The sequence below is a fragment of the Phalacrocorax carbo genome, chromosome 8, assembly GCF_963921805.1.
Source record: "Phalacrocorax carbo chromosome 8, bPhaCar2.1, whole genome shotgun sequence".
Taxonomy (NCBI): Eukaryota; Metazoa; Chordata; class Aves; order Suliformes; family Phalacrocoracidae; genus Phalacrocorax; species Phalacrocorax carbo.
In genome coordinates, this window is record NC_087520.1 from 23,299,003 (window position 1) to 23,322,469 (window position 23,467).

General features: G+C 43.3%; 1 protein-coding gene across 3 annotated transcripts in view; it reads right to left on the reverse strand.

Moving 5' to 3' along the window:
- RANBP10 (RAN binding protein 10) overlaps positions 1-23,467 on the reverse strand; it is a 93,019-nt gene that overhangs the window by 36,751 nt on the left and 32,801 nt on the right. For all 3 annotated transcript variants that reach the window (XR_010374227.1, XM_064459123.1, XM_064459122.1), the window contains exon 4: positions 6,410-6,577. Coding sequence is in view for 2 of the 3 variants with exons in the window: in XM_064459123.1 (XP_064315193.1) it covers positions 6,410-6,577 (168 nt within the window). In the remaining variant the exon portion in view is untranslated. The remainder of the gene's footprint in view (positions 1-6,409; positions 6,578-23,467) is intronic.

Genomic DNA, 23,467 nt, shown 5'->3' on the forward strand with positions numbered 1-23,467 from the left:
CAATAAGTTGAGCAGGAGTCAACAGTGGGTCCTTGCAGTGAAGCAGGTCAACCACATCCTGGGCTGCATTAGTAAAAAGCATAGCTGGAGCTGTATTAGTAAACTGAGCTGTATTAGTAAGAGTGTAGGTTAAAGGAAGGGATTGCTCCCTTCTCTCCAACACTTGTGGGTCTAAACTTGGGGGTATGACATTCACTTTTGGGCTCTCCAATACAAGACAGATGGAAAAACTGGAGCGAGTCTAGCAGACGCTGAAAAGATAAAGCGAGGCTGAACCACTGGGTTGTTCAGACACTTACTGATGACTACAGCCACCTAATGGGAGGGTAAAGAAAAGACAGAGCCAGACTTCCCAGAGATGCATGGTGACAGGACACAGGAGGCAACAGAGACAATTAGGGAGGAAAATTGGGGGGGGGGAAATTCAGTACGAATGTGATCAAACACTGAATCAGGGGACCAGAAAAGCCTCCTGAGGGATCTCAATTTTTGTGGACAGTAAAAACTTGACGAGTTTCTGAGTAACATGATCTAGCTGGCCCTGCTTTCAGCAGGGCATTGGATGCTTGACCTCCAGAAATCCCTCCCATTTAAATTACTCTATGATTCTATAAATAAACTTATTACACTAACTTTCAATTAAGGCATTTATATATTTTGCATCCTCTATTACATAACTAAGACCAATAAAATGCTTTATGCATATAGAACTAGATCTGTTGCATAAATATGTTCACTTACACAGTTCATCCTAAAACTGTACTGCTACACACCTGCATCCAACAAAGTCAACAGCAGAAAGTGAAAGAACCACAGATCTAACTAGGCAGCTGAATTTGAAATTACACTCTTTCTCTGCAGCACCTCCAAAGTCTGTATCCAATTTAAAATAACAAACTTCATAAATTCAAAGACATAAGAACTGGACAGCTCAAGAGGTTAGGAAGGCCGAGCAAGTGTGTGAAGAGCCTCTCCTGCAAGTCCACAATGTTAACCTGACCATCAATGCAGTGATGTAAAGACATGAAATGTAGGTTCAGTGCTGGGGGACAGTGTGATTGACACCTTCACCTGCCATCTAATCAAAGAACTTTCACCTTTCCATGACTAACAAGCACTTACATGCATCCCCATGCATACAACTTGCTTGTGGACCTTCTATCCCAACTCTACCCTCCATCCAGCAATTACCATCCTTTCTGCCTCACAGTTGGCCTTTTTCTTCACAACGTATTTCATAATTCAATTTGCACAAGACAACATACATTTGGGTGATCAGCCACAACACTGTACTTCATATGCGCAGGGTATTCCTCCAGCATCTGTTTAGGTAACAGTAATTCAGAGAATGGAAAAGCAGTGCTGATGGACTGCAATAAGCAACAACCCATTCAGCAATATGGGTATCTTAAAGAGTAGAGTAGGAAATGTCAACCCATGAAATACTTGAATACTTCTAAAACTTGCTGCTGAGGAGAAGCACTATTAAACCCACAGAGCTCTACATGCTCTTGGAAACACTTATCCTCCAATCAAGCCACCGGGTAAAATTGTTCTTACAGAGAAACAAGGCTGTAGCTAAGCTTGATATTTTCCACTCATTTTCAATTTGGTTCATCTAAAGTCTTGTTTTAAACCTCCCAATGCTCTTGCTCTCTGCAATCTTCACTTGAAGGCTTGAGGACAAGACTATTAAACTTGGGATGGACATCTGTGGATCTCTATGACAAGCAGATTTCTTCATTATCCCCAATGTTCCTGTTAATCCTTAAACTGGTTGCAGAGGGGTATTTTACAGGTTAACTTGGTCTTTCCAAGGGCCTGGACTAGAACTCAGGCAAACTACAGGAAGTTTTCTATGCCAAGACTTCAGAGGGTTGCATGATCTTTTTACAGCCCTGCTGCTCTATTTACCTTGGTCTGCTGTCAAAATCTGAGAGCTGAAACACTCATACATTAGTCCCTGAGCGAACTCATCCACTTATCCCAGAGGCCTGTAGCAGTCACATTCCCATATAATTATCTACATCCAAGACACTCTGCTTAATGGCTGGATCCCCAGCATTTCTCACATTTCTCCATCTTTTTCTCCTAATTCACCCTCACCACACATCTAGCCACATCTCATCATGTTTCTACTGCCAGGATTCTGCTCAGAACTTGTCAAAAGCATTTCACCAGCAGCCAGAATACATTCAAGACATTTTCCAGAACAAAGAATTAAGACTACATATGATGTCAAGCAGTTTTCATGGGATGTCTCCAAACAAAGTTCAAGACTTAGCTGCAACCAGAACATCCAGAATTTGTGATGGCCAAGAAAACAGTTCTTATATGGTGCTCCTGACGGATCTGATTAAATGGAAAAGTATGGAGACAATGGAAGATCATAGTTAAGCAACAGGAGAAACTGTAGGGAAAACAAAGGGGGTTGTCTAATTAACAGGTGAAAAGGAAAAGATGAATTGGTGAGGAGACAAATGGTGAAGAGAGAATATCATCTTTAGGCAAAGACAAAGCTACAGTACTTCTGTTAAAAGCAAGACAAATTCAGATGCCCAGAGGCAGGGCCCTGAAACCCAGCTGTCAAATTAACTAGCATCATGAAGGGGCTGATTAGTCTCATGAATATTTTTTATACCTGCAGCATACATAATGACCTAATTTCCTAAGAGGAGAAATATACAGTGTCAGTCGCTTTGTGTCAGGGAACATCAAGAAAATGCACATTCATCCCCTTCCTGGTAAATCTCAGGTTTACACAACACAGAAAGGAGATGCTCACATTAGCATAGGTATCATGAAATGTTCAAGATCTTCATGAAGATGCTTCAGCTAGGGCAGAAAGTGTTCTGACATTCAAATAAATCATTGCTCCTGCCTCCATCTGGTCTGGGTTCCTCTGCTGAGACCTGCCCCACCCTCTCTCTCACATCTCCCTGTTCAGTGCTCATGAGAAGCTGTGTAACACTCAGATGACTGGGATCTGTGGTCTTGCAGGGCTCAGACACACTCGCCCCAACATTCAACAGGAAGCACTTATCTTAAATGTTGTGTTTCATTATCAATGGCACAAATAGACACTACTGGCCCTTAACAAGAGTCTTCCCGGCTGAGGTTTTCATTCTGCTTTTGTAAAAAGAGAGTAAAATGTTCCAGCAGCTTTTGCGGGGGGGGAGAGCAATGACTGATGGTCTGTAACTAGTACTTCCTAGTACTTCCATCACTGTCTCTTCTAACCACATCATTCCTCCTCTCTGAGTACAGCCATTATGCCACTATAGCTCAAAGAGAAGCTGGTACATGAATGAGCCAGTTGTGAATGCTCAGGAGAGCCTCCTAGCTATAATTTTCTTATACGTCTCACATCTTATACCATACATCTGAAGGGCCCAAGAGAAGGATACTCAGGAGACAGCAATGCTTATAATCTACTGTTGTTCTCTAAGCACAATGTTATTTAATTCCCTTCCTTTCCCCTTTCTTTCTACCTTCTACCCCCAGCAGTAAATAATGCTGGTGGGGTAGGCTGCTCCCCAAGGGATTGTTCAATGTCAGATCAGAAAACACAAGTTTTCCACCCAAAAACCTCATTTCTGAAGGAAAATGAGAGCTAAAAATCAAGAAAGGAAGACCAGGCAACTTCATTGCTGTAAAGACCTCCAAATGTGCCAAACAAAACAAATCTCTGAGCAGGACACAAGGCAAAGAATCAGAGGATGGTAATCATGAAATGCAATACAGAAATTACTGAACAGTGCCCCTTGTTTGGCTTCATCTGCCCAGACACCCAGGCACAACATGGCCCTGGGAACAGAACAGAGGATGGAGCAAGGGACAACATTTCAACTGATACTCCTCCTACTCTGCAGACTCCTGGTCACTAAAAAGAAATTAAATTTTAAATGAACAAATTTGTGTTCATTGAATAGAAGACCCAGCCTCTTCCTGACTGTTATACTTTCATTTTGATGAAAAGTAACAGCACTTCCAGACTGAAAACTGGTGGAGCTTGAAAACCACCCACTGAAACAAAGGAAAACAGCCAGAGGGGCACAGCACAAACTACTATACCACTTCTGTGTAAATACACACTAAAAATCAAGGACAGCGACTAACATGAGAGATTTTGTGAAATCTTTTTAATTATTTCAGCACCTTAGTCACTGTGTGGTGAATTTGTCTCATTCCTAAGCAACAGCTCCTGCTCTACACCATCAGCTGCTGCTTTCATACCTTTATTTGTCTTCCCAGTACAGGACTGACAAGGGCAATGTCCCCAGATTATGAGTTAAATTTAGAATAATCCAGCTGTTAGAAATCTGCGCAATTAACTAATACTTATGGACTACAAATGACTCCTAGTGTCCCCACGAGTGACTGATCTCGCTAGGCAGTAAGCCACAAGTCTTCAGTAGGAGTCACCCAGCATCACACATGGTCTGGCTGATAACAGTTGTAATTTCAAAAAAGAAGACAGATCAGACACTGAACTCTGAGCAGCTCCCTATTGCGCTTCTGATCGAGGCTCCATTTATAAAAATAGAATGGTAAAAACAAGCCTCAAAGGATGCTTGAAGAATTTTTTTTCCCATTCAGGGCTGAAGACCTCTTGACATATTGCAAAGCATCAGGACTAGTTACTGAATGCATGGTCACAGACTCAGTCTAAAATGCCTCTCAGAAGGCATGCGCCTCATTTCTAGGCAACCATCCCCTCACAAATGAACAGATGGGTATGAAATTAGAGGAAAACTGAAAACAAACTTCCAAAAGAAGTTCTGTCTGCATGAGCACCAGGCCTTTCTGCATCTGCCTCTGAGGAAGGATCCTTCTTGAGATTTGAGGAGGAAAAGCCCGCATCTCAGATCCATATCTCTGCTATACCTGTAGCATAGCATGCCCTTTCACAGAATCACAGACTGGCTGAAGTTGGAGGCACCTCTGGAGGTCATATGGTCCGACCCCTCTGCTCAAGGAGGACAACCCAGAGCTGGTTGCCCAGAACCATGTCCAGGTGACTTCTGAATACCTCCATGGATACTCTACAATCTCTCTGGGCAACCTGTGCCAGTGCTCAGTTCCCCTCACAGTGAAAAAGTATTTCCTGATGTTCAGAGGGAACCTCCTGGGTTTCAGTTTGTGCCAGTCCTCTGTGTTTCAGTTTGTGCCCATTGCTTCTGGTTCTGGCACCGGGCACTGAGAAGAGCGTAGCTCCGTCCTCTTGGCAGCCTCCCTTCAGGTATTTATAGACATTGATGAGATGCCCCCTGAGCCTTCTCTTCTCAAGGCTGAACAGTCCTACCTCTCTCAGCCTCCCCTCCTAGGAGAGATGCTCCAGTCCCCTAACCATCTTAATGGCCCTTCGCTGGACTGTCTCTAGTCCACCTCTCTCTTGTACAGGGGAGCCCAGTACTTCTCCTAAGAGCTCACCAGAAATTATGCACTCTCCAGACACACACTGCACTCCAATCCCACTCCTCCCTTCAGCCCATCCAGTAACTCAAAACAACTTTTGTTCTGATAAATGCTTTGAATAGGGTATTTTTCTATCAGCTTCTTCATCTTGAATTCAGCAAAGTAGAATTGACATAGCAAGGAGAAGCAAAGGAAAGGAGTGCCTGTCCCTACCAAATGAATTCCAGTGCAGAAAGTGAGATGAACTTACCAAAATTTACTCCACATCTCACGTGGCAAAAAAAATAAAAGACAAGAATCTATCTGGCATGGAGAATATGTCATCCAACAGAAAGACATTTTAGGTGAAAACAGACAGAACTTTCTATTTTAGACAAATCAAATACGATGGATGCCTGGCAAACATCTGTAAGATACTCCTTTGGACAAAATTTTGAAGTCCTTAACTTTAGAGGAACTACTGAAACAACTGCGGAATGAACCAAATTATAGGTCAGTGCCTAGGTAAGGCTTTCCATGCTGAAATAATGTCTACCTTTGGGGATGCTTGGACCAATGTGTTAAGGCTTACAGACGGACAAGTCCCTTTAAAAAGTGAGAACACACTGATACACTGGCTTTGTTGTCAGTTGAATAATACACTAAGTAAATTTCCCACTTCTTGATTTCCCTGTTGCCCAGCCATTAGCCTTCTTATCTAACCTCCCACAGGCTGTGCAGTGGCAGAGGAAAGGAGCAGAAGCTGGGGATGCAATCCTAACCTACTTAAACAAGTGGAGCAGCATAGAAACCATTTTACGTGCTGGAAGTACTGATGCCTTGGAGCCAATTTACATCTCCTGACTGCTGCTTAGTGCTCTTTTTCTCTCCCATTTCTTAAATGTTACCCACAAATGTGAGACAAGAGCTACAACACATGCAAAGTATTAAACAACAGCAGTGAGAGCAGGGCAGAAGCACCACTCTCCTGAGAACAGCTTTCTTTACTTACCTAAACTGTGGCCGTTTTTTGTGTAAAAGCAGGTATTGTTGATAAGGTTAACACAGCAGCCTATCACATCTCCAGTGGTGAACGTAGGGCCATAGGGCTGTCCCGTCCCCGAAGAACAGAAGGAGTGCCCATCGTCACCATGATACCCATAAGAATGTTTATCCCATCCTGCAGAAGACAAGACAAAAGAACAGGTCAGCAATGAAGCCAGTTTAGCAGAACAACATGGCAACTACAGCTCTCAGGACACAATTTTCTGGTAGGAAATTTGAAATTTTGATTCCCACTCCCAATTCATCCCAATATTAATTTTCACAGACCAGTAACTGAAAAGAAATAAATTATCATCAATCATAACATATCATTTGGGTTTCAACCTCATTTGTCCCTTATGAGACATTATTAAAAAAAAAAAAAAAAGATTGCCAAAATAATTTTTACAAAGATTTTTCATTTTTAAAACCCTTTTTCTTTTTTATCTTGCCTGCGGTGAAACAAGCTCCTCCTTGTAAAACATTTGTGTTTCCCACTAACACAATCTTCCAGCAAAATCATTTAATAAAATAATTCACATCTGGTTGCAGCTTCATCCGTAAGTGCTGCTCACAGGTGTAACTGAATGGCTTGAGGCAATTTCTGCGCTCTCGTATTTACAGTTCTTCCTTCTAACATTTTATATGGATTTCTGTGTTCCCCTTGGGCAACAACATTTCCTGTTCTGTGGACAGCTTAAAACACAACACAATGTCAGTGGGCAATTTTCAAAGTGGTCAATTCCAACATAAATATCTTTTATTTCTTTTGCCAGTAACACTGTGCCTAGGGTTAAAGCTGGGTCCAGGGTTTGCACCCTGCCCACTTACTCTTTTCTACATCTCACAGTAATTCCATCCTTCTGAGTTCCTGATATTGTTCTGTTCTACCCCAATTCTGTTGTAAATTCTTTTGTGAATTTCTTACATGTAGAAATGCCAGCTATAACTGCGAATTATTGCAAAGAAGAGAGATTAATCCACCCTTTAAAAGCTGAAGTGTTCCTCAGGCAACACACTGGTCTTCTCTTTTCAAGACTCTCATCTCCCTCTTGCAGAGGAGAGGACAGTGGTCCCATGGTTGTGGCCACAGAGTGATTCAGCAAATGCCACCTGAATCCATGAACCCATACCTGCCGACTTCAGTTGCCACTACTGCTCAAGATGGCTTATCCTTTCCTCTCTTAGGAGACCAGCCACAGCAGGTAGGGAGTCATGAGGAATAGTCCTCTTACCAGAGAGTTTTAAGAAAGCATGACATACTTTGTCTTGTAATAATAAAGAAGAATCAGGATCCTCTCCAGCCCTTTGGAGTGTTCCTATGAATTACACAAAGAAATCACATCTCACAGACAGATGTACTTCTATCAAAAAGCCTGAGATAGACACAACATTCATAACAACCACCTGTGTTTTAAACAGATACAATTGGATCCTTAGGCAGACCATGCCAACTGAAGCGGGAGTAAAAGCAGGTGTTTTGACCACCTACTGACCTGATACAACCTAAGGGTAGTGCAGAATCTGTTAAATGCAGAGCAATGGTTTTGGTAAAAGGACTACAGAAGAAACGCAAAGACCATGAGAGGAGAGGGGTTAAAAAGTAGAAAGCGCACATACTGCAATAAGGCAAAAAAAGACTGAGCAGACAGCAAACCACAAAGAGGAGCCCTGTGAAGGTGGGAAAGAGCACTTCTGCAAGCCATGATTTTCCTACAAAAAAACCCATGAGGTCATGTCCTCATTTCTGCTGGGACAGAGTTCTTTTTCTTCATAGTAGCTGGCATAGTGACATGTTTTGGATTTCGTATGAGAATAATGTTGATAAGACACTGTTGTTTAAGCTGTTGCTAAGCAGTGCTTACTCTAGTCAAGGATTTTTTCAGCTTCCCATGCTCTGCCGGGTGTACAAGGAGTTGGTAGGGGACATGGCCGGGACAGCTGACCCCAACTGACCAAAGGGAGGTACCACACCATATGATGTCACTATCAGCATATAAAGCTGGGGGAAGGAGGAAGGGAGGGACATTCGGAGTGATGGTGTTTGTCTTCTCAAGTAACCCTTACACGTGATAGAGCCCTGCTTTCCTGGAGATGGATGAACACCTGCCTGTCCGTGGGAAGGGGTGAATGAATTCCTTGTTTCCTTTGCTTGTGCCTGTAGCTTTTGCTTTACCTATTAAACTGCCTTTATCTCAACCCACAAGTTTTCTCACTTTTACTCTTCTGATTCTCTCCCCCATCCCACCGCAGGATGGAGTGAGCGAGCGGCTGGGTGAGGCTTAGTTGCTGACTGGGGCTAAACCGCGACAGGGCAATAGAAATTAATCCCATAAAATGGTGCTCAGCTAAATGCACTTAGGTATCTTATCATTAGTGAACCCACATGCTCAGGGTTTCTCAGAAAAGCATGAAACATTTGGCGCATGACCAAGGCCCTCTGTTTATTGCACCACACCACATGAATGCCAACAGGAAAATCAGAGAATGGAGCAAGACTGAAACATACCATGGTCCAAGATTTTGGATCTCGGGGCAAAGTTTGGGAGTGAAAGGTGTCAAGGACTCCTAGCAAATCCTAGTCTAGAAATGGTGAACCATTTCCTCTGTTAAATGCCACACACCCACAGGAACAGACTGAGATGTCCCAAGAGTCAGCTCTGACTTCCCTAGGACCAGCTCCAAACAAGCTGTTGACAATAGCACCAGTCCTGTTTAATATCTTCATGAAAGACAGGGACAACAGCACAGACAGCACCCTCAGCAAGCTCAAAAGCAATGCCAAATCGGGATGCCAAAAACAAAGGAGGGAGTAATAGGGGCCCTAGAGTCTGCTGTCAAACTTCCACTTCCAAGACTCCATCCACTAAAAACATCATTGAAATATTGAGTTTTTAACACTATGGCTCCTTCCCACTACCCCTTTTATTTCCTCTGCTGCTGCCCTGCAAAAGACTGCCACTGCTGATTTATTTTTTTAGTCTTCCCAAACATGGACCTGTTACACATATGTCAGTTCAGAACATCTCTAACGAAGCTGCTTTGCACCTTCAGATGATAACTCTAATCAATTTATTTCCTATGCTACTTAATAACACAATTCAAATACAAACTTCTAACTCTTCTGAAGGAAAAAAAAAAAAACATTCCTGGCATTACAATGCATTTAATAAGAACTTGGTGTCAATTACACCTAAGTAGTCAGATGCTTACACATCATGCACCAGGTAGGGCTGCCATGAGAAATGCAACAGCACGCCCTACCATGAGGACAATTTCACAAAATACTTGTGTCAATGCAGACACGACACGTTCCATAGTGCAAGAAAAGAAAGGCATCATCACGTACAGATCATGACTGATCCTGAAAAACCTTCCTCCTTCTCCTACAATACTTATGCTTCATCGTATCGGTACTTGCTGTACCACCAAAGGTGGTGACAGACGCATTGATGAGATTAACTCCAATGAGAAATGACTGAATAAAGGCTTCAAGGACAGTGTCAAATTTGGTATGTATTGCAACAGCACCTGGAAAAACCTTGATTTCAATCTTATTCTCCACAGACAACCACTAATGTCACCAGTTAAGGAAATCTCACTCACCCAGCACTTGGCTACAATATACAGAGTCAATTTTTTCCACTCAAATGTTGTGCAGTGCTGAACCTGGCCCTGATGCAACACAAAGTGTTTTAAATCTACACTGTCAGCCTTATCAAATCACCATGGTCATCTTAAAAAAACAAGCCCAATTTGTTTGAGAGAACTTACTGTACTCACCATAAACATAAGCTGAGTGGCATTAATTATATGCCTAACCTTTAGTTATTTATTAATCAAATAATGTATCAGTACTTCTAAAATTCTGCCCACAATAAACACGAGGGCAATGGCATACAGGTCCTCCAGTGCTGGCCAACATCAGCTAGTCATCTGAAATTTCCTAATAATCTGAATGAAAAATAACAATCAGCACTTCTAATACTTCTAGGTCAAAGTTATCTGGGCCTATTGATTTAAATAGCGCATCCCTATCAAAAGCGTTTGGCGTTACCCTGGATTACCAGCAGAGTGGGGAGTAACTCATCACATGTATTTTGCAAATACATCCTCCCACTTCTCTCCAAATACAAAAACACTTGTTGAAAACTTGGGACTTCCCTGCACCATTAACAATTTGCTATCAGCACTTAGTAATAGGTCTATGATATTACAACTTTTTCTTTGACTCCTACAACACTATCCATGCCTCCAGTTACTAAGTAGCTTTTTCCTTTAAAAAATCTAAGATGGTTTTAGTAAGGGCTGAATCAGACTTCCTATACGGCTTCCCCACACTTAACATCTGCAAATTTTCCACACATTTTAACCTTTGTACCACTTGTACTCAAGTACTTCCAGAAGCCACTGTTGTGACCCAGGAGGCAGAGGTGAGATGTTATCTGCATGTTCTTAAAAAGGCTGGCCATGGAGGATATGGGGTCAACCCAGATAAGGATCATTTTCACGAAGTGAGACAGTATAAACATAGGACTTGCATGTATCATGCTTTCAATGAACAGGGTTACTGCTTTCCAACCACCCACAGCACAGAGACATGCTAAGCCAGATGCAGATTCTGTTCACTTAGTATTCCTCAAAGGATTTCCTTTCCATTAAAGTGTCCAATCCTCCTTTAAACATACATCATCCACTGTATCCTGCAACAAGGAGTTTCACAGCGTAACTGCCAGCTGCATGTAAACATGCCTCCTACTACTTGTATTTGATACCCTGTAGGTTTTGCACTGGAGAAGATGACAAACTATGTATTCAATCCCCCCAGAATATACATAATTATACAGACCTCTACAAAATCCCCCATAACAATCCCTTTTCCAGACTGATGACTCCTGGCTTATTTAACTATTCCCTGCATTTCTGACTATCATCATCTGAACCTTTTCTGGATGTATAGTGTTGCTTTTGAGAATGGAAATGAAGGTGCACCATGGAGAAGGGATGCAGGCTGCAGCTGTTCTCCGTACTGTTGCCCAGCCTGCTGTGAGTTAATCCTAGCATTTTCGCCTTTATTATCCTTTATACCACTGAACTGATGTTTCTATGAAAGTATTGTAATCACTCCAAAACACATCATCACTCTTGTGACAACGCTCTCTCTCTCCAGATTCTCATCTGCCACCTCACCGCTGGTGTGCTCAGCCTCCACTCACTCCTACAGCTCCTCTTCGCCTTAACACCCTCAGTGGCTTGCAGTCCTCAACAGCTGGAGCGGTCCATCCTGGGCCAGCGAGGTGCAGGCAGCTGCTTCTAAGAAAACCCTGGGAGTACCCAGGCATGAACAGTTCCTGACCGGTAACTCATTTCAACAAGGCTGTGGGGTTTAAATAACATTCCATTTCAGTCTCAGGATTTGGCCACCTGGCCCATGGCAGTGATCAAAGCAGAACCTAAACATCCTGCCTGCTAAGGCTCCTGTTTTCACTACAGCTCATTTTGAAGAGAAGTGCACTCCAGACGTGCGAATATACAGGCAGAACCACTCTGCAGGCATGACCTCAGCAGCCAGAGTACAAAAAGAGGTTAAAATGACATCCCTTTGAATTGAACAATTCCCAGCCCCAAACCCAAAATATGTGTGTAGTATTGTCGTGGTTCAGCCCCAGTCGGCAACAAAACACCACGCAGCCGCTCGCTCACTCCCCCCACCCCTGTGGGATGGGGGAGAGAATCAGAAGAGCAAACGCAAAAAAAACCCCTTGTGGGTTGAGATAAGAACAGTTTAATAATTAAAATAAAATAATAATAATATTGATTATGATAATAATGATATTGATAATATAATAAAAAGGAAAAGCGAAAAAGGAAAAAAAAAAACAAAACCAGAAATGATACAACCGCTCACCACCCGCCAACTGATGCTGCCAGTCCCTGAGCCGCGATTGCTGCCTGCCTCCCCTGGCCAGCCCCTCCCAGGTAACATCTGGGCATGATGTTACATGATATGGAATATCCCTTTGGCTAGTCTGAATCCGCTGTCTTAGCTGTGCCCCCTCCCCTCCTGGCTTCTTGTGCACCTGGCAGAGCATGGGAAGCTAGAAAAAAAAGGCCTTGACTAGTATAAGCACTACCCAGCAACAATTAAAACATCTGTGTGTTATCAACATTGTTTTCATACTAAGTCCAAAGCACAGCACTATGCCAGCTGCAGTGAAGAAAATTAATTCCAGCCCAGCTAAAACCATGACAAGTATTTATTAACAGCCAGGCACATGCAGAACAGTTCAGACTGTGCAATCAATCGAATGGGAAGAAAGGAAAAACAGAAACCATGAGCAGCACCAAAGTGAAGTTCTGTTTGGCCTGCTAACAAGAAAAGCAGAAACAGTGATCTTCTTGGCAGCCTATCTTGATTCCAACATGCAGTAAAAAAAAAATGAACAGCAAGTTCCATTGCTGCTGCTTGATAAACAGGCCAGAATTATGCACTGCTGCACCATGTGGCAGAAAAGACTTGAGTTACTTCAGGACACAGTTACAGGATCAGCTCATAAATCACTCTTAAGCAAGCTCTGTAGTTAGGTGAAGTGTGCTACTAGTACCCCTCACTATCCTACATCCACCCCTGTTCAGTCCCACCTTACCCATTCAATGTCAGCACCACTTTACTCTCAACTTTTGGGGCAGATCCTGTGATGGGCCAAACTCCTATATCTGAGACGGCAAAGCAGCAACTGCGCCGTGGTACTACTGGGCGAGGATACCATTTACCTGTTAGCACTGTGGAAATAACACAGCATTTTAGCTTTCCATTTCAAGAGTGCCAGCAATGTACACAGAACTTCTGGTAGGCACAGGGTAGAACTGGCATCATGGCTACATCACACATCTAGGAACATAAGGACCTGAATATGCTGCTCAACTTTGGAAGCGTGTAGCATCAGTCCATGTACAACACAGAGGCAATACAACACAGGATGCTCTGATGGAAATTACCAAGAGCAATAGTTTCATTATGTCTTTGCTGGCCTGCTGCTCCTTCCACAGAGTGCACAGAAGTAAGCATACTGATGATATATCCCCTGCACATTAAGGTTCAAACATGCCAGACTTTCCAGTGGACACAAGAGAAGAGGGAAGGCAACACTCAGGAATCTGTACTGAGCTCTCCTCTGATGGCATGCCAAAGGGGTTATGCAAGGCCCAGTGATCATGGAAAAGGTAGTTGTTCCAGTAAGTTACAGCCTGACACCTAAGACTCTTCCTGCTCTGCCACTTGCTGGGCTTAAAACAATGACAGACAGATGGACTTTACCATTGGCACATGGACCATTCCCTGTCCATGCACATTCTAGGGGAGAAACACGTTTCATCACAGCTCAACCCACACATTCAAGGTAATCAGTACCCGGTGCAGAAGACACTGCAAAGGGTAGGGCCTTGCTCACAACAAATTCAGTGGTAACCTGGCCTGCAATCAGGAAAATCTGAAACATCTGAAGTCGTAAGTAATGTTGGTGAAGTATGCATTTGGCCCTATGAAGAGGAAATGGAAGCTCCTCCGAAAGAACCTGAAGATTTGTAAATAGGGTTTGTGTCTGTTGTATCCTGAGTAATGTGAGAGTTTGGAGGCTTATTCCTCAGGACAGACCCCAGTGACCGCTCTACATTCTTCACAGTGACTACATCTTTTCAAATTTTACCTGTATCTACTTGCTCTCTTTTGTATTTTGAAACACTTCCTTTTTTCCCCTCCCTGTGGCATTCCTCTTCCCACTCCTCTGGTCAGCAATCGTAGCTTCCTGCAGCTGCCCATGCCACAGCAAGTAGTGTGCAAACACTAGCCACAGAGGGACAAGAACTTGTATAAACACACCGAAATAAACCAAACAAAATAATTTTAATAACATTTATTGAATCCAAAGTCCAGCAGAGGCAGATGTACAAACTTTTTGCTTGTACAGTGCTTGGGGAATGGGATATTGAGGGTTGAGCCAGCTATGGAGCCCAGATACACTGCCGGACCATGTTCTGGCTGGAGGCACGGCCATTTCCATACACTGTGCTGTGCAGGCTGCTGTTGCTCAGCCAGCTCTGGGTCTTTGGCAGCAGCAGAGCATGATGTCAGTGGAGGGGAAAGTACATTATACAGAGGCTGAACAGATTAATACGGTGCAGGGAGAAGTAGGATGTTGCTGTTCAGAGTTGCTTCTACAATGTCCTGGGCAGAGCAGTCCCAGGCAGGGACCGGTGTCTGAGGGGGACAGGACAAAAATAAATATGGAGAAGCAGCAGCAGAAGCAGAACCACCTTCGATTGACTGCTGTGACATCCTGCTGTGGATCTGACTCTGCCAGTGGGTGTACCTTTGGTGTACATTAGCCCACAGCAGTGAAAGCATGCCCCTAGCAAAGGGAAGGTTGAGCAAGCCCCTGTGCTCCTGCAACCTTAGTAGCTAAATGTTTATTCAAGAAAAACCTGTTGCCCCAAGAAGCATCCGGAGTGCTGCAGCACCTCAGGTGCAGTTCAGTTTTATAGCCTTTATGCCAAACTATACAAAGCTGCACAAACATCAAGTGCTTGGGTGAAAGCAAGGAGGTAGCTTTGTTTTTCTTCAATCAACCATGCTTCAGAATCAAATCAACTACTGCTGTTTTCATATCCAGCCTACAAAAATAGCTGCTCAGTGGCCACAGCAACCTATGCTATAGATTTGGGGTGATGGGAGTAGGGAAGGCATGGTCCTGACATGGAATAGCTATCTAGCTGGTTCATGTAAGAGGAAGTACAGTCACAACAGCAGCTGCAGGACAGGAATAGGACCAGGGAGCAGCATGCTTCGCATATTACAGCATCTTCTTGGCAGAACTTCAAAGGCCTGGACATATGCCCAGAAAGCGTCAAGGGAAAAAACCATAGAAGTCCCCAAAACCCACTTACCTAGGGGCACCAGGAAATGAAGAAATCCCAGCTAACAACACCCCAACTTCTTATCTGTCCACCTCTTTTCTCATAACAGCGTCTACTTCTTCTGCAAAGTAGCAAAAGAACTTTGAATGCAACATCAGCCCAAACACTACACTGCAGGACCAATGTGTGTACAGAAAATAAAACCAGGTCTCAGTCTTTGTAGTATCAGACTGAATCATGTACAGGGTAACGGTGCAGTGCATCACACCACTAGACACATCCCAATGAGGGAGTGCCATACAGTGGCCTCCCTCTCATCCTAGTTCCCAGCAGATCAAGCAGATTCATCTAAGGCCTGTTTGGCCCCTACTGAGCAACACCAGATGATGCTAATCAAAGAGCGCAGGGCTCTTGGCAGGCCTGGCTGTACATTTAGCTCAGAGGCTATTCCATGTTTTTGAATAAAGTACTTGGACTTGCAAATGTAAGAGACAAAGGTCAGACCAAATCCTCATGGCAGAAGGACTTAAATGTGGCAAGCATCCAAAGGGGGAAAAAAAAAGTAAAGAAAAAAAAAAATCACAGCATTTCTCATACTAACAGCAGGAACAAAGGGACACAGTGACCCAAAGATCAAAAAGATTCCAATAAAGACAGTTCAAAAGGTCTGCAAGAGTTCAGGAGATCCAGCAGAACATGGGTGCTAACAAACATTGCCTGATCCACCACAGAGACTACAAGTAGAAAGTAACACTGTAAAATTTCCTTTTTAACAATATTCATCTGCCATGGCGATTTTTAGACCAGATCAGCAACTCCTACCATTTGACAGCTACTGCATGTTAACTAGGGTTCGAAACAACATCAAACCACAGTCTACACTTAATTATATAAAATGACACTACCTATTGACTCATAAAGAGAAAAAACAAAGCCAGAAGGCTCTGGCTGGCTGCAGCACAGGCAATACCTTGTCAACAGGAATGGTCTGTTCCACCTGCCCCAGAGATTTGTTAATGAATCCATTTCACTACTATTTAGCATGCACCTTACCACAGAATACAGTAATCAAGATAAAAATCCTTCTTCCTTGAATTAATAGGTAATGATAAGGTTGAGTGCTTATGGGTAAGGGTCGGGGGAAGGCCAATAAGGGAGACATCCTGGTGGGAGTCTGTTATAGACCACCCAACCAGGATGAGGAGACAGATGAAGTACTCTGAGAGACTTCAGCCAACTGCTTGCAATCTCTAGCCCTTGTTATCGTGGGAGACTTTGACTTAGCATATATCTGCTGGGAATACAACACAGCGGAGAGAAAGCAGTCTCGGAGGTTTCTGGAGTGTGTGGGAGATAACTTCCTAACACAACCGGTAAGTGAGCCAGCCAGGGGAGGTGCCCTGCTGGACCTGCTGTTTACAAACAGAGAAGGCCTGGTGGGTGATGTGGTGGTCGGAGGCTGTCTTGGGCTCAGTGACCATGACATGATAGAGTTTTTGATTCTTGGAGGAGTAAGGAAGAGGGTCAGCAAAACCACTACCCTGAACTTCAGAAGGGCAGACTTTGGATTGTTAAGGAGTCTGGTTAACAGAGTCCCTTGGGAGGCAGTCCTGAAGGGCAAAGGAGTCCAGGAAGGCTGGATGTTATTAAAGAAGGAAGTCTCAAATGCACAGGAGCAGGCCGTCCCCATGTGCCATAAGTCGAGCAGGTGGGGGAGAAGACCGACTTGGCTGCATAGGGAGCTTTGGCTGGAACTCAAGAAAAAAAGGAGAGCTTACTGCCTTTGGAAGACGGGGCAGGTGACTCAGGACTACAAGGACTTCAGTAAGGTCTTTGGCACTGTCTCCCACAGCATTCTCCTGGAAAAGCCGGCTGCTCACAGCTTGGACAAGTGCACTCTGTGCTGGGTTAAAAACTGGCTGGATGGCCAAGCACAGAGAGTGGTGATGAATGGAGTCAAATCCAGTTGGCGGCCAGTCACAAGTGGTGTTCCCCAGGGCTCAGTGTTGGGGCCAGTCCTGTTCAATATCTTCACTGATGATCTGGATGAGGGGGTTGAGTGCACCCTCAGTAAGTTTGCAGATGATACCGAGCTGGGTGGAAGTGTCGGTCTGCTGGAGGGCAGGAAGGCCCTACAGAGGGGCCTGGACAAGCTGGATTGTTGGGCCGGAGCCAGCGGTATGAGATTCAACAAGGCCAAGTGCTGGGTCCTGCACTTGGGTCACAACAACCCCATGCAACGCTGCAGGCTTGGGGAGGAGTGGCTGGAGAGCTGCCTGGAGGAAAAGGACCTGGGGGTGCTGGCTGACAGCCGGCTGAACATGAGCTGGCAGTGTGCTCAGGCGGCCAAGAAGGCCAACAGCATCCTGGCTTGTATCAGGAATAGTGCGGCCAGCAGGAGCAGGGAGGTGATTGTGCCCCTGTCCTTGGCACTGGTGAGGGCGCACCTTGAGGACTGTGTGCAGTTTTGGGCCCCTCATTACAAGAAGGACATTGAGGTGCTGGAGCGTGTCCAGAGAAGGGCAACAAAGTTGGTGAAGGGTCTAGAGAACAAGTATTATGAGGACCGGCTGAGGGAATTGGGGTTGTTTAGCCTGGAGAAGAGGAGGCTGAGGGGAGACCTTATCGATCTCTACAACTACCTGAAAGGCGGTTGTAACGAGGTGGGTGTTGGTCTCTTCTCCCAAGTCACTAGTTATAGGACAAGAGGAAATGGCCTCAGGCTGCGCCAGGGGAGGTTTAGGTTGGATATTAGGAAAAACTTCTTCACTGAAAGGTTGTCAGGCATTGGAACCGGCTGCCCAGGGAGGTGGTGGTGTCTCCATCCCTGGAGGTATTTAAAAGAAGGGTAGATGTGGTGCTTGAGGATATGGTTTAGTGGTGGACTTGGCAGTGATAGGTTAGCAGTCGGACTCGACGATCTTAAGGGTCTTTTCCAACCTTAACAATTCTATGATTCTATGAATAAAGATGGCAGGCCCTCCTAACTTAGACACTTGATGGGTCATCTTCTGCCAGAGTCAGACATGATTTGGCCTTCCCTATACAAGGAGGTTAAGACAAGCTACAACCTATTTATAGCCCTGTAAAGAGCACAACATCATTAAAGCACAACTACAAAATAGTTTTGTAGATTGAATCAAGGCAAGGCTCAAAAAGCTCTCTAGCAGGATCAGGTCACCATGGTACTATATTATATCTATTATATTCCCTAACACACCACGTTGGAGAGTGTGGGGGGAAGTGCAGGGGTGCAAAACAATGCAAGACAGGGATAAAAAAAACAGATGAGGAGTTTTGCCATTTATCTTACAAGTGGCAGGGGCAAAGAACAATTTGGATACAAAAGCTTATCGCATACACAGCTTTAAAATCTCATCATACTAAATAATTCACATGTTCATTTATAGGACAACTTTTCAATTTTTAGCTGATTGGCAAGAATGCCATTATAAAATATTATGACACATTCAGAAAAATCTTGCAAGGTAATGGACAAGAGTCATTTTACAGAGACACTGAGGCAGAGCAGTTAAATGACTCAGCCAGAGCTTACTGCGGAATGCCTACTATTAAAAACAATCCCTAAAATGGTATTTGATGAGGTAAGAAAGTGAAAGTTATGAACAAAACACATTTATATAAACACCAGACCTTATGGAGAGAGAAGTCTTCCAGAATACGTGTATCTCAGGACGTTAAGGTGTTGCAACAAGCCCTTCCAGATGCTAAAGTGAGGTTATTTAAATACTTTCCAGATCAATTAAGGTAAAGCAACAGGGTTTTCTGAAGAGGATCATATTTATCCATCAATAAAAATAGCTGCTATCCATCAATTTGAGTTGTAGTGAAATTTAGGTTTGTGTTGACGTTATCTTTTATCTGAAAGACTCAAATAATAGGTAGAGCCACTATAAAGAATTTTTTAAAAATCTGAACAAACAAGCAGTGCCGATTACAGCTCTTGCTGACAGCTAAACTGCGGTCTCTAAATTGCTACTCAACTCATAACTCTAAGATTACCTGGATTGTCCATAATCTGTGCTACAGCTGGAGATGCAACCTGGAATACTGGTAAAGGCCAAATCACAAAACCCCACTATGCAATGCCATCTCAGTTCTGGTCTGGAAACACTGCTTTTACATGGCACAAAACCAATGCAACCTGCTGGGTGACAGAAAGCTCCACGCAAAGGCAGGCTCCAGCATAACCATATCATACATTTCTGGGAAGTGTCGCATGAGCCAAATGCAGGACCTCTACAGGGAGCCAGCCCATCCCCACAGAAACCAGGGCATGGAAAAGCCCAAGACAGCCATACACCCTGAGCAAGAGTCACTTCTTACTCACCCACACTGATGCCTGAGCACTTAATAGTCAGTGGAAATACGTTCTTTCATTAATCTTCCAAGGCCAGGGTTACTGCCTTGAAACACCGATTTGCAGTTTTTTTCAGCTTGAATGATGTGGCTAAGCACTTTCCTAAGTATTGAAGAGTGAAGCATGGTTACTGAAAGGTAAGCTTTTGGTCTGCCTCCTCCTTTTAAACTTGAAGTCTGTGTGCCCAAAAGCTAGTCTAATTAAAAAGACCAAAAGAAAAGAAAAAGAAAGAAAGAAAATAAAAACAGCATCTCCGTACAAATCTGACATAATGGCTGGCAGCATTGTTTCTGGGTGCAGACAGGGCAATCAATACAAGCAAACATGTGACCTGAAATGGGTCTGAAAGGGAAAAAGGCAGTAAATTTTACTTTATACAATCCTAATTTTCACATAAATAGCCATAAATAAAACATGAGATCAAACTTAACCTAAATTCAGAAGGTTACTCACCACAATTCTGTGGTTCAGCAGCTGGTTTTGTTACTCTCCAGCTCTGAACACACCCGATAGAGGGTGTCAAGTCTGGCCATATATGAAAAGCGTCATGTTTGCCCCATTTGAGGACTAGATCATCACCACTGTTGTCACTCTTCAGCAAGTGTCATTCGGTGTACTTATCTGTCCAACTCCTCCATGCCATGCTAACTCACCTAGTATCAGACCTTAGCAGAAGGCACATGTTTAAAGCATGTCCCGCCTGAACAAGTTGTAACCAGCCATGTGCAAGATAACCTAATAAGGGGAGGCACATCTAACGAGCAGAGCACAGGAGTGCATGAGGACAGAGGCTTTGGCAGCCATGAGGGTAAAGAAAGAAATTGCACGTTTCCAGGTACAAATATAACTCCCAGTTAAGTATTTATTGTTTTCCTTATTCTCTACAGCTTCTAAAAACTGTGTCAGTTTATCCATTATAAACTACAGACCCAACATACCACACTTCACCACAACTCTAAGAAACAAGACCTGTTGAGAAGAAAAAGGCAATGGTACTTAAACTAGCATACAAATTCGTGTGTTTGTTGCAGCTCCTGCACAGCATGCTCATAGTGGAAGTTGGTTAAGGATCTACCCAACTGGATAGCTCAAGCTTCCTAAGTTGGGTTCCCCCAACGCCCCTACAACTTCCCTTCTGCAGGTGTTGGAGACATCAAGCTCTTTTTCCAGTGCTGGTTATGGGTAAACAAGACATGAGCTGACCACCTTTGCCAGGCTCCATATGAGCTGTTTCCCCAGATGAGACCAGCCACATGCAAGACACCATGCCAGACAAAGAAGTGGCAGGAGAGATAAATGCTACTACGTGCCTGAAGATCAACAATATTTGCTTGCAACTACTGATTTCAAGAGAATACACACATTTTAAAACAATGGCTGATCTAAATGTACGTTATTCAAACACCCTAACAACAGAATCTAATCTAAAATATCAATTCAAATAATGTGTATTTTATAACAAAACCATCACAGCCATCCTTGTACACAAATTCAGTCCAAAACCTTCCACACCTGTATCACAATGCACCCACACACAGTACACCCAATTAATTCTTTTAATCACATACCAGTAAGTTTTAACTTCGGATACCTCCAAAATTTAGATCTTGCAAATCCAAACTTTGTCAGAAAGGCCACTATTGATATGTGAAAAATTGAAGAATCTAACTGAAGAATGAAGAATTGAAGAAGAACTGGAATGAACTTCTGCTTCTTCTAGGAGCTGAAGGTGGGATATGAATGAACTCATAGCAAATGGATCTAATCCATTTCAATATTCAAGTTGGAATTTTCATACGAGTTCAGGCAACTTCAGCATGCAGACTAGGATCTGAGAAGACTGACCAGAAAGTAAGAAAGTTTACACGGAATGAAGAGAAGACGACTGAGCAATTAAGCGGAGCTTAGCAGACCTTGATTGGTAGTAGATAGATCAATCACAAAACACAAGATTCAAAGACCTGCAGAACCTTTTTTTTCTATATAAAGATCAGAACTTTTTAAGGGGTGCTTACTGATCTGCAGACAGTAGAAGCAGGAAGAGAAAACAGATGAGCATGAGTTAAGTAATGCCAGAGGAACTCAGACACTGATTGTTCAACAGATGCAGCAGGGCACCCATGGTACATTTACAGTTTGTTCAGGCAATGCATACCTATAGAACTGACAGTGAAGACAAAAAAAAAAACAATATAAATGAACCAGAGATGCCCAGAATAAACAGAAAATTAGTATTTCTCAGATTATGTCCCTATGATGAAGTTTTGCATACACTGAGCACATGAAATTGATTCCATACGGGAAGAATTCTTACACTAAAAATATGTGAAAGCTTAAGTTCAAAGGAAATCCTTTTGTTTTATTATAAGAAACTTAAATTTCTTATCTATTTCTTTAGCATGACCTTTATTTGGACTTACATACAAAAAAAAACCTGTTTTGAAAATAGCACATGGTGCAGCAGAGTAAGAGCACTTTCAGAGAATGAAACAACTTGTTTCAACTGGTCTCAGGACATTATTCCTCCAGTACAAGAATTCTTAATTATTTTTTTTAAATGGGGATGGGTACCTCCTATTACTTAGCCATGTCCTGTGGACTGACTAGTTATCAGCAGCTGGAGTGTACTAACTGATCCTGGAGCACATCTTTCACTTTAGTTTAGAACAAACAAGGGTAGCACAACTGGAGATGTAAATAAAAGTAGGGCAAGTGGTGACAACCAGGAGGTTCACTTAAAAAAAATACACCCCACTTCAAAAAAAAAATGAGAGGCTCACGTAGACAAATCCAAAAGGCTCTGACTTACAAAGGCCAGAAAGTCTTAAAACTATTGTAATAGGTGTCTGTTTCTTGGCAATGTATGTTATCCACCACTGTCCTAAGCTCAACCATAACATTCACATGTCTGGATGAGCTCTTGGGTAGTGAGGATCCCTCTAAAAATCCATTCTGCACAAATGGATCACTGACTGGAGCTGAACCAACACACTGACCCACTTTGTTCTCATTTCTTCCATTACACAGCGACAAAACCATTAATTTCTAAACATACTGATAACCTCTTAGGATGTTGAAGACAGATTCAAATTACTTTTCAGGTCAAAACCTAGTTAAGTTGGCAGCAACAAGGCTACTCAAGTGAAGTTTTTGGAACAGTTCTCAGGCTGCTTTGTCACTTCAGCTCCTACTGAACCTCAGATTTTTGGCATTGCTAACTGCTCTGAAGTAACCTGCATTTAAGCAACAGGATGCTTTCCCAGATGCTGTGTCTTGCACAAAATACATTTGTAGGGTTTGCTCAGCCTGGAGAGGCAGAGGCAGTAGTGGTAGGATAGTAGCCCTCCTCCTGCAGTCACCACAGGTCAGCAACACTCTCTGCTTCGATCTTTCACATCCCTTTGTATTTTCAAGCAATTAACAGCATCCCCCTTGACTTACTGTCAATGAACTTCTGGTAGCCTCTACTTCAGACTATCACTGGGCTCCTCTAAAACATGCTTTCTCTGCAAAAAGTCACTGTCCTTGGATTTCAGACAACTTCCTCCACTACCACCAAGATGCCTTCTGTAGATGCTCTCATCCCATTGTACTCTAGAGCATTAATAACCATGGCATGCACATCACAGCCTCTTTAATGTATCACCAGCAACAAACGGACATAGCTAGAAGACATTTGGCCCAGAAATTTCCCAAGGTAAGATTCTCCTCCATCACCCACATTAAGTTTTC